Source organism: Colius striatus, chromosome 7, assembly GCF_028858725.1.
Source record: "Colius striatus isolate bColStr4 chromosome 7, bColStr4.1.hap1, whole genome shotgun sequence".
In the NCBI taxonomy this organism is placed as follows: domain Eukaryota; kingdom Metazoa; phylum Chordata; class Aves; order Coliiformes; family Coliidae; genus Colius; species Colius striatus.
The window spans coordinates 26304786-26317492 of record NC_084765.1 but is presented as its reverse complement, the minus strand read 5'-3'; the positions used below and the strand labels follow the sequence as shown (position 1 = coordinate 26317492).

The window sequence follows — 12707 nt, the reverse complement described above, 5'->3', positions numbered from 1 at the left end:
TCTTTCAACAGTAGTTCACTGTTTTAAATTATTCTTACCATCAGTTCTAATGTTCTATAGACAGATAACCATTATAGGGCACAAAATGGTTTTCCTGGGGATGTGGCATTACTTTCAAAGGAGAATCTGCCACTGCCTTATATCTTTGAGAAAGTCGCTCAAATCTCTCGTGTTTTAATGTCTTCATCTTTAAAATTAGGAAAGAAGATTTCAGGATGCTTTGAGTTTAAATTAATGTTTTGACAGGATACTGCCACTTGCAGAGATGACACCCACAATGTGTGAAGAACTGATCTTTGAAAGAAAAGGTGGTTGTTGACTCTCTGACCCTTAAGTCATGCATATTAATCCCATAACAACCTTGTAAAGAAAAACTCAGTATACACCAGCTTTGAGAAAGGGATTTCACTATGCAACTATAACATACTGACTAAAGCAGAGCTCAAAACAGACATCATAGGAAGTTTCAAGGATTTTTTCTTAAATCCCATTTTAAACAATAGCACTGGGTGATATTAAACAAACATATCAAACAAGGTATCAAACCCCAAACAAACAGCAGAAATATTTTGTGCTTTTTAACTTGCACATAGAGAATGGAATTAAGAGAAAACCAGTATTTCCAAGTTATAAGTTTTATTTTGGAAAATGTAAAAGTCACTAACCATGCATACAAGTTAAGATGACATTTTACAGTTGTTAATTTTATTCCTATCCTTTTTTCTTCCTTTTTTATTGTTGTTCCATAGGACGTTATAACAATATATAATCTATGCAGTACAAAATACATTAAAAGTTTCAGCAGACCAAGAATAGAGGAACATAACTGTACAACCATAATACTTCAGTGTAGTGATTTAAAGAGTTGAAAAGTGACCAATGGAAGCGTTCATGTGCTGCTGACGAAACTGTACAAGTGAAGATGACACTGGTAACGTCATAATTCACCAAAGCTGGAAGTATATATGTAAACACGTGCACACTTACTGGCACACATATCCTCTGTCATCCACGCAGATGGGCTTGTGAAAAAGTACATCTGCACACACACACACGTCCCCCAGAATGCATATATACACAAGTAACTGCAGCTGTAACCAGAGATGAAATTTAAGCACGAATCTCCAAAACCAGGTTCAAACTTTCCAAATGCAATGGTGTTTGGATCTAGGATTTAGACCTCTCACTAGTTATAATGAAGTGGATACCTATTTTTGCTCTGTAGACATCCTTTCACTATTTGGTGTGAAGTATATACGCACTGGTTTGTATTTATGTATGCACTCGTGAATTATACAATATACACATATATACATATATATGTGCATATGCTTATATAAACCATATATATATTCTTATCTATACAAAAAATCTATACCAGTGGATGGGCTTTTGCATTCTATATTCTGGCTTATGGGGTAAACAAGTATAAATCAGTTATTTTCTTCTGCCTAAGGCTATAGTTTTATCCCCAAAAGAGTTAAAAATACAGACGTTCATCATACCATTCACTGACATAGACTATGTGTTAGCACCCAATGCACAAACAGATGATGTAATGGAGTAAAAAAGCACCTGAAAGTCAGTCTGTAGGCATTACCTGATGAAATTACTGAATCAAATGGCAATGAAAAGGCGAACTTTAAATATGCAGAGGTCACTTTCCTTATTCTTTCTTCACAAACCACATTCCTCAAAACAACAATGCACTTCACACTGTACAAATTCAACAACTCATCAAAAAAAAATGGAGAAAAGCGGTTGTGAATGTGAATACCTAGAAACAGGTAACCTGTTCACACAGCTTTTTACTGCCTGGCTGCATGAAACATGGAAAGCACTGAATATCCAGATAGAAAGTAATAAGGTCTTAAAGGTGTACAGAGGCTCTCATAGCTAAAAGTTATTTCAAGAGTTAATGCAGTAAGGAGGGTAGGATACACACAGGAATTAGGTCTTACTATCAAAGAGGGGCTTCTGATGACTTGTTATGTTCCTTTGCATTTATGTAATGTAAACAAATACTATGCATATATTATAAAATCAAGGAACAACTAATTTGCAGCTATAAACAATTATCACAATAAAATCTAGCTGCCAGTTTACCAGGATTGCTTTCTAAAAAGCAGGATGAAAACTGAGTTCATGTGGCCATTAATACACTATAGGCCTTTGCACAGGATGAGGCTAAGGGAAGGGGTAAATGACTTTGTAAGAGCTCAGTTGAGCGGTGGTAGTGAAGTGACGGTTTTAACTTGCACCCATTTCCTACCACAAGGAAGCTCAACTCTTAGAGAGGAAGATAGAATCATGGCTGCAGAAAAATTATTCAGGGCTTTCTTAATAATAATAAACCTGTTGTTATAGTCTGAAATTACAAAGTTTCCCTATTGTTTTTTTCTTTTAGTTCATGGGGATTCACCTGAACTGGTTGCATGAGGAGAGAAGGAGGCAGGAGGAGAGATGCACACTTCTCCAAGTGGCAGATTGTGAAAATCTGCACCTTGCTAGAGCAGTATTTCCTGAGTCTGAAATGTTTGTTGCTATGCTAGAAGACTGGTTTAGGTTACATCACAGGGTGAGATAACAAAAGGGTAAAAATCTGAGGTTAGTTTGGATAAACATCCAGATTTTAAAAATAATTTTGGCTATTCAGACTTGTCATATCTGCAAAACTCAGGAGGAACCATCATGAGAATGGAGTCTCATGACCTTGCTAGTGCTTCTGCTTCTCTACATCAGATACTTGAAAACCTCATTTACTCTCTTTCCAAATGAAAATAAGAGAAGTTTTGTTCACATTCAGTTTTGGAAACTACTAGTGGTTTGGAATCAATTATTTCATCCTAAAACTATCACATATTAAACATTTACCAGAGATATTTGAAACCCCAGCTCGGATTTTAAAACACAGTTATCTGACTGTCAGCCTAACACACTCTGAGGTATTTACAAGCTAAGATTTAAAAAATATATTTTAATGGCAAATTTCAGAGAATTTCATGAAAGTGTAGCTATGTTGGCTACATAATCACATAGCCTTATCATCAGAAAACCTGGCTGAACTGGAAATAAAAATGTGAACTAGGGGGTTTTTTTTCTGTTTAAATCTGGAGATTATTAGTAGTATCTATGATGAATATACATAAGAGATTTAGTTTATGGTTCAATTCAAAGATTATATTGTTCTTGTGTCACTCAGAACAGGTTGTCCCATAATCTTTGTATCCCATAATCTCAGTACTAATAAAACCTGGTGCAAATATTATTTCTCCAGGCTATTAAAACAACTTGTTTGCAGTGCACCTACTGATTCACGATGAACTATTATGCCCTGCATAAATATACTGGAGTGGTTCCTCCTCTGTTAAAGATTAAACAATGCTCTTGTGAAAAAGATCGTTTTACAACAAACTTAGAAAACTTAGAACATTAAGCCTATGATTTTTGCTGATACTTGATTCTCCTTTTTACTTTTTTAGGTATAATAATGAGAAATGTGTTTATGATTTGTCTTGAAGTATGTGCAGAAGACACAGCTGACCTGTAGAATTCCTTTGGCTAGGTATCTTAAATGCCTCTCTACTAACTACAGCACAAGAGCACTTTTAGCAGTCACAGAAACAATTGGAATGTGAATTCCTGTTACCTGAATTGTATCAAGTTGTTGAAGTTGTGCATCTCAGTAGATGAGATTTAAAAAAGAAACAGGAAAAAAGAAAGAGGAAATCTATGGAGGCAAACAGATCTGGCTTTCCCCTAACTCAGAGTGGTTAGGCAACTCATCACACAAATTCAACAATATTTGTCATTTTAAAAAAAAAAAAGCTTATGATGTTCTTTCATTTTCTGTGAAATGAAACAGCAGAATTGTGCCTCACGTGACTTCCAATTCAAAAGATGAAAACTGTGGTTTTTATAGAGGTGAAATCTGAAGCAAATGAACATGAAAGAAAACAACTGAAATATCCGCACTTTGAACTGTCTTTAAGTATTTATCCATACAAGTAATAGAATGTGTAGTATTAGAAATAACGTAAATATTATGAAAGTACCTATGAAACTACTTGGAAATCTATATTAGCCTCTCACAGTCAATATATACAATACAATAAAAACTTTAAAAATTGGATCAATGCGAAGCAGCAAGTAAGATACAGGTTCACTTGGAATCCAGAGGCCTTCACTTGATATCAAACAACAGGTTTGGCAGAGCGTTTCTTTTCACCATGCTACACTTAACTGCTACAGTAAAAGCAAGAAAACCCTAAAAACTCCAGAATCAAAAGGACACAAATTTATAATATGCACCATCAGACCCAGCAAAACCAAGGAAAGTGCATTTCCTGCCAGTGGGGTCTCCAGTATGTTAAAATGCTCCTGGTCTTTTGCTGTATATTCTACCATATAAAACACAGAAATCTACCTCCTAGTGCTCTGTCTAGTGATGAATATTAGAACATTGTTGAAAACTAGCTAAGATTTCCTTTTTGCTATTAAGCAGTTATTCAGCAATGAGAGCACCTTATTTTATGGTGGTATGTTTCTTTTTGAGAAACTTGTAGTAGCACTGAGCTAAAATACCATTTTATTTAAAAACTTTAAGATGCATATTTTATTTTTCCAGTCAGAAGATTTTCACTTCCTTTTATCAGCAACTACAATTATGAAGCAACAGGATGCAGAAACTATGTCTTAGCCAATTTGTCTTGCTAAGATACAGCTGTACAGAAGGTAAGTACCTTGATTAAAGTTTTGGTGGGCATTGGTTCAGCTATGCTATTTCCATAGTTTATTTTTTTTAAAACAGGAACAAAAATAATAAAGACAATGGTCCCATACTGATCGGGCAGTGCAGAGAGCTTAACAACTTGGAGAGTGACAACAGAATGCATCTGAGATTCCGTGCCACCTTGCAATAAAATGTTACACAGTGTAATTACATTTCTTCATTATTTAAGTTATTTATTTAAGGGATCTTGTATAGAATTTTTTTTCTCAGGATTTTATCTAGCATGAAACAAACCAACAAGTTTATGAACCTCACAGAGATTTTTGCAATAGGAAGTAGGTTTTGGAGCATCTTCAGCATGAAGTGAAAAGCTGGCTTGCTACCAAAAGCAGAGGGCAGCTTGAAGAAAGGCAAGACTCCTGTTCGGACACTCCTCAATGTAGGTGTATAATCAGGAAAACACACAATGGCAGAGTCTGGTACTACATTCCAGTACTGGTTTGGTTTTTGTATTGTTTGTTTTTCATTTTTGGCCAGTGTGTGAAAGAACTTAACAAAAAGCTTCAGAGTGCAAGTGTATTTACAGAGTAAGGCTGCGGTTAGGGTGTGTCTTCATTGTAATTATTGTGTAACATAAATATCCATCCCTGAGAAAAGAGAAGGGGGATACAATCCAACACAGTTGATTTGTAAGTGTATGTATGCTCATGTTGTGCAATCTGGTCTTACAAAACTACTTTGACACCTGAGGTGAAGTAAGTGGGGTTTTTTTTCTTTTTTTTTCAGATTTTCTCGTTTTCTTATAAAGGAGGATCAGGAAGATCCATAAAGGTTGCAAAACATATGAAATGGAGACAGCAGGAGTCACTAAGTGAAATATGTAAGTCTGTCCATGAGGTTAGAATAGCCACTTCTGTGGTTGGGTAACAAAAAAAATGGTGGGAAGTTGCAGTGGGAGGCAGCTATTAACTGATTTTTGGGGAGAAAAAAAAAAAGGGGGGGCGAGAAACTGAGGAGGGGAAGTGACAGAGTTTTTTTAATGTGTGCAACACAAACAAAACTCCACGTTAAGTATTAGAGGCAAAGTGCTGACATCCAGTGCAGGTAGGTCTATGGGGAGCTGGCAGGGCTAATCGTAGGACTTGAGGCATCTGAACGGCTGTAGTCACTGACAGACCCTGTTCTTGAGCTGCTTCCACTTCGCCTCTTGAGCATGCTTGGGTGGAAATTGGCATGGCGCCGAGCGTGCTTTGTCAGGTGGTCGCTGCGCATGAAGCGCTTCTCACATAGAGGACAGCTGAACTTCTTTTCTCCAGTGTGGGTGCGGTAATGGCGCGCTAGCTCGTCAGAGCGAGCAAACTTCTTGTTGCATCCTTGCCAGTTGCATTCAAAAGGCCGTTCACCTGCAGAAAGCAAACATGGTGTGATTAGAAGGGATAGCAATGTCTTCCACAGGTTTTTTTATACACAAAAGTTAAAATAAAAAGCTTGTGAGCAAAGTAGATGACGGCACTAATTTGATGGAGATGTTACTCTCTGGCAGAGAGGAGGTTACTGTGGTATTCCAACCCCTTCAAAAGTACTGTATATCAAACTAGTGATACCTTACTTGATAACTGGATCTTCTGAGATGCCGGGCTTCTGATGCTTTCATGGATGTCATATTTCACATCTCATGTAATCCATTGGACTTTACTTCTGGACTTTGACTGTAATGAGCTCTATAGAATAGTCACTTATTCCTCCAAGATGTCCCTATGTCTGTCTGGCTCAGTGTTGAAGATTAGAATGTGTGATTAAGTCTCTCTCTGCAGCTATTTAGAAAGAATTATGGTGAAAATGCAAAATGGTCATTTTGAGGCACTGGATGTGAGGCTCTCACCTTGTATTCTCCACAGCCACGTCTGTTTTCTGCATTTGCTACACTACAAGGTACTACAGTTTCTCTTCTTCACTGCCTTAGGTCTCATTTAGAAGTGAGGCGGGGAGCACTGTATTTCAACTAGGTAAATGTTTCACATTGAAAGTAGCAACCTTCTATCCAGAGCCAACCTAAAAAGCATGACCTGATGTTACACTTAAGGAAGGACTGGTGACCAGTGAGCAGCCTGGTGACCTGATGAAATTCTCAAGAGATCTCAGATGTGGGAAATATCTCTCACAGGGCTAGACAGTTGTGCCATTATTGCTTTCAGACAAGGAAGGCAAGAGTTACTATGTGATGTTTTGCTTCTGCTGTTAACACCAAGCACAAAGAAATTCATATTTTTTTCTTCTGATTAGTTAGCATGGCCTTAACAGCTCTTTTCTACCTCTAACATTTGGTAGCCAGCAGTAAGTATGACGGTCCAGTTCCTAACAGGAAAAGAGCTTCTGGAGCTGGATTATGTAAGATCTGTGTTATCCCGCACTAACAGTCAGGTGATGAAGGCATTGCGCAATTTATCTTCCACTCTCCTTGCACATCAGGTCTGGATCAGAACATTCAGGTTCTTACTCACTTGCCTGATTTAATGTTGTTGATATTGGTGGTGATTATTTGGGCGCTGAGCCAAAGAAAATTTGGCCTTTCTTCCTTCCAGTATTCCTCTACTGTTCCTTGTTCTCCTACCTAGGAACTATTCTTCCCCCTCAGTCTTCTCTAGTCCTAATTTGATATATTCTTCATAGTTGGCTTTAAATTTTCTTGCCCAAGTGGTTTTCCCCTCCATGCACTCTCTGGCATCACTCCTGTAGTGCTATAAGTTCTCTAGAGTTCTTCCCATGTTTGTTGAGGTTTAAAAATACCTCCTCAAAGAAAAGCTGTATTATGAAGAAATGCTGGATACCTTGTGTGAAGATATGAGAGTCATTGTTCATAAAAAATTAGTACACAGTCTGCAACAAATTTGCTGCAGAGTATTAATTAAGGCAAGACCTTGCTGCTGGCTCCAAAACCACAAATGGAAATTCACCCTCTGTCATCAATCTCATCTCTCAAACACAAGGGATGTGGTTTTCTGTGAAGGTAAGTTACATAAATGTCCTTTTACAGGCAGTAAAGCAATCAACAGAACGAGAGATTATATGGATTGATTGCCTAATCTCATTAGAGAACATGCAGCCACAGTATAACTTTCTTGCGTATGCAGTAACCCACGGACATGTACACACCAAAGAGCTTTCACCATTAAGGTGGCTGCATACAACACAACAAAGATGTTGAGCTCCCTCTGGAGTAATGCTGAACTCAGAATTTTACCTTTATACAACAACTGCAAAATTTCATCTATTAATTAATGTGGGAATGTTATAAAATATCTTAAATATGATAGAAAACATATCAAGCATGTGAATGTGTATATTGAGAGTCTTAATGCTATGCCTTGGTTGCAGCAGTATTTTTGTGCATTATGAGCATTACTAACTGGTCTGAAAGAGAGGTAAGTCTCCAAACAGTAAAGATATCTGAAAGTAAAGGAATCAAAAAGCAGCTCAGTCTTCTTTACTCTTCAGAAAGGAAGCAAGAGATGCCTTTAAAAGATAAGGAATACTGTAATTTTTTTATTTTACAATTTTGCATAGATTTAGATTTCCATGTTCCAAATCCCTCTAAACTGTAATTTTTCTCACTCCTTTGCCAAAGCACGTGATATCACATAACTTGTGTTTAGAGTTACAAAAGTAAATGGAAAAACATCACATTTGAGAATGATATTCAACTGATCTTAACTGAAAATTACACAAGCAAGAACATTTTTGGCTTCTTCCTGAACTCCACCCAGCTCAAAGAACAAAATGTGTGTAAAGCTGCATTAAGAAACTTTCAGAGCTCACTAAGTAAAATTATGTGAGATCTGCAGGTGTACTGAATCCACTTCAGTGGCCCAGATCTAACTACTTATGCTGCTTATATTGTTAAAAAGTAGAACCAGTCTTTCTTATTATATGAAGGTCCTTTGTATGACTGTATATTTGTCAATCATTATCTACATTGAGGCAACTATATGGTTGAGAGATGGTGGAACCAGATCTTGTGTCTACTGAGCTTGATTTGTAACATACTTTTAATGCACTTTGAATTTACTCCAATCCACATACAGTTTTAAGGACTCCTTTTCTATATAGTGACACTCCTGTACAGAGCCTGGAGCCTGCTTCTTGTTTCATCAGTTCATCTATATGATATCTAGCATTTGAATAACAAGTACTGTGTAAGCTTAAAAAATAACCTCCTCTAACAACTGAAATGCCAAAACAGGTTGAGACTCTTGTGATACCGAGTATTTTCAGAATTACAGTGCAAAGATTAGACAACCTGAACAATATCTGAACAATTTGAAATGTGATATCCACTGCCCTATAGATTATATTAAGTCAAACTACATATTAGGGGCTTTTTTTTTTTTTAAATTTAACTCATGTAGTAGCTCTGCACATTATGTTAGCATCTTCAAACATCTGCCAAGGCCATACAGTATGAAAGAAATTTGTATCCTGGGAATTCCGTGAGTACCTGCAAAACCAGAAACAGTAAGCCAGAAACAATTTTCTGTGATCTTTAATCTGTTCTGCTGCTTTGCAGAACAGCCTTGTATGTTGTTATGACAACAGACTAGAAACTTGAACATGCCACTGTGTGCTATTCTTATATTTCTACATTTTCATATACATAATTAAGGGTATATTTGGAAACATAGACCAGCAGGCTGGGTGGGGAGGATGAGTTGCAGCAGTTAAATAGAGATGTGACTGAAGCAGCCTTCCTCCAAGAGAGGAAATGCTATCCTGGGAAAAAACATTTAGCCAGGCAGACTGTTTCTTGAGACTGCCTGTTGTTTAAAAGAAAAAAAAAAAAAAGAGAAAAGGTCATCCTTCAATAGCACTGATATGTACTTATGAATATTTTCATTTCTGTTTCTCTTGTTTGTAAACAAGCCCTTTTGCATAGTCATAAACCAAGCCCTTAATCTTCTCAGGCAAACAGAGAGAATATGGCATAGCTTTAATGTTAGACAAACGGTGGTTTATCAAGTATTTTAAAAAGCATCAAAAAATTACAAAGCCTTATGATTCCAAATGCCTATAAATTAAAACCAGTTAGTTTTCAATTAATGATTTGGAGGAGGGTGACATTTCATAACCAAACAAGCCGAATGCAATCATGTTTTTTGCATCTGCTTTTGTGTATCTGTCCAACAACTTTCGAATGTCTTGGCTACCTTCAACCACTTCTAACAGAGGCAGCGAATTCTGGAATATTAAGCTTGACTAGTTCCCAGAAAATGAGGAAGTTTAGTAATGTTCTCGGTGAAAAGTTATGGAGTGAATTTCCCTATCACTGGATACCAGAAACCCAATATGGGAGTGTGGTATGAATGCTCAAATTCAACCTTGTCAGAGTTCATGTTATTAAACAGTGGGACATAATGCTCCCCCAAGCCCCTGACACACAGCAACAAGGAGCTAGGTTGCATTAGTACCTACTGACAGAAGCATGCATTTTCCTGCTGTTTCCATTATCTGTGATGACCTGAATTCTCAGAACTGAGAACTTGGAACCTGAGTTCTCTCCGAACTTGAGTTCTCAGATTTCCAGCAGACATGCACTCAGGCATCAAGTACAACCTCATTTTAAATTGCGGCCACCTTTATTTTAATCTTCACAAATGCAGTCATTAAACTGATAAAATGTCGGATCTTATGATTTCTATGTGTACAAGAAACTGCTACTGAGCAGGAGCTATGACAGCTACCATAATATCCATTATTTAAATCCTTGGTTTATTTTCAGTACTATAATATTTTCATTGAGTTATTTAGACATATATGCATGTTTCTTGAAAGGGGAATTTCCAGGCCACAAGTTTATATTTTATTTTGGTCTGGAAGTGCTTGTGTTGCTCCATTTGGGAGCACAGATTACACCATGTGACTTATCTGTATAACCACAGCTAGTAGAGCAACTCAAATATCAAACGATGAGCACACATTCAGATAGTATATATAGTACTGTGTTGTAATGATAATGCCTACAATACCAGAGGAGTGTAAGTAATGAAAAATTCTCCCCCTAGCCTTAACCACAGCTTGGTTCACTCAAGAACCAAAGTAACTGATTTGGTATGTTCCAGGCAGCTATCTCGTTCTTCTTAAAAATATTCCCATTCATTTTCACTGTAATGGGAACTTCTTTTTTTTTTTTTAATAGATTATGTTCAATCACTTACATTCTAGGCATTAATTTCAAACTTGTTCAAACTTGTCTTACATCTCAGCTCATGATGATTTTAGCTACTTTATTGCATTTTGATTGGCCACATTTGTTTCTCTTCTATCAAGGCAGAATTACTGTAGCCTATTTAGGCTTTTTTTTTTTTCCCAGGACACTTCATGACATGATCTGTCTGTTGTCTGAAATATGCATTCTGTGGCTTTACTGAATGCCTTTTCAAAGTGGAATGCTGAAGCTGAACTGCTCTGTGTGTTTCTATAGCTTAGCACTTTTAAACTACCCATGTTTTTTATCCTCTGGTTTTGCACTTTGAATTAAGAACCTGAAATCTGAACCTGTTATTTTTACCAAGTCATTTTCTGTCTACGGTATGAAATCCCGTTTGACTCCTCTTTAGTTCTCACTTTATCTCTACTGAAGTGCATCACTGTGTGTTCAGTACATTAGGCTCTGTGTTCCACTCCCAGCTAAAACCTCCTTCCAGACCACTTCACACAAACAATCAGTAAGTAGTTGAAAGTTGTGTTCCAGCATCTGGAAAATAAATCTTACAGCAAACTGGTTTTAAAATTAAATAGCCAGAAATTTAATAAAAATAAATATTGCTACGTCCTTTGCTAAGGTTTTTTAATGAAAGAGTGAAATAAAAGACTAGAGTAATGTGGATAACTTATTTTCTCCTCAATTGAAAAATTAAAAACCCTTTCAAGTGCAGAAGAGTTCAGCAAACCAAGAAGCCCACAGTAAGTTTATTTTTTGTTGACCAAAACCTTTTGGGGTGGTTTTTTTTGTAACACTGTTTTAATTCCTTTAATTTTGGGACAATTTTCCACACATTGAAGATTTTAAGCTGAAATAAGAAACACTATCACAACTTTTCTAAAATTTTTAAAAAACCCACCTCAGCCTAAACTATTTGCTGCTCTTCATAAAAGACTCTTGTCAGTGAACAGCTGTTCACTAAAAATATCATTTCTATAGCTCTCACTAATAAAGAAATGCAAATCTATTAATATTCTTCATTAACATTTGTCAGCAATTTTCTCTCCATGAAGATTAAATGTCTGACATTTTTATTAGGTCATTAACTTGAGATCTGATCTTCTAAGGGAACAATTTCATTTGTGTTTTCAACTTCCACTGCACCCCCTGTATTTAATAAGCCCAAGGGATTTTCAAAGACAGCCAACCAGGTTAGGCTAAGCAGCCAAGTGTAAGGATTGTGAAAGTCTATCCTCCCTTTCACAGAGATATCTTGGAATAGATTTTAGATCTATGCTGAGAATGTGAATGAGAATCTGCCCTTTTGCATTGCAGTGTGGCCTAACAAGTCTTAGGTGATTCCCTACAGCATCATACATACAAGAAATTTATTTTCCAGTGTTACGCCAAGTTGCTTTGATTTCCTTGTACACTTGTCCTCCCACGTCATTTTGCAAACAGTTGGTAAATGATGCAGCCCTTCAAAAGGCTGTGTCTGTTCTGAGTTCTCCATTCAAAAAGTACACAGATGCACTACCGGCATGGCAAAGAAAAAGCAACACAAAGTTGGCCAGAAACACCAAGTATATTTCCCAGACATATTTCTATTACTTTCTCTGGACTGAATTAGTCTTACAGTTCCATGGATATGTAGTGAATTGTATCTGGTTTTCTTCTAGCTACATTTACATTGATCTCTCTCTGCTAAAGAGCACTCCGAGAGTAATCCTGCTGGGTAATTAAGAAATTAATCTTTTTTCCCATCAATTAAAGACCACA

General features: G+C 36.8%; 1 protein-coding gene across 1 annotated transcript in view; it reads right to left on the bottom strand.

Annotated features, from left to right (window-relative positions):
• Nucleotides 1-671: 671 nt before the first annotated feature.
• KLF13 (KLF transcription factor 13) overlaps nt 672-12707 on the bottom strand; it is a 33702-nt gene continuing 21666 nt past the window's right edge. Inside the window, exon 2 of the mRNA XM_010197795.2 lies at nt 672-6135. Within this exon, the coding sequence (XP_010196097.1) occupies nt 5843-6135 (293 nt within the window). The 3' untranslated portion in view covers nt 672-5842. The remainder of the gene's footprint in view (nt 6136-12707) is intronic.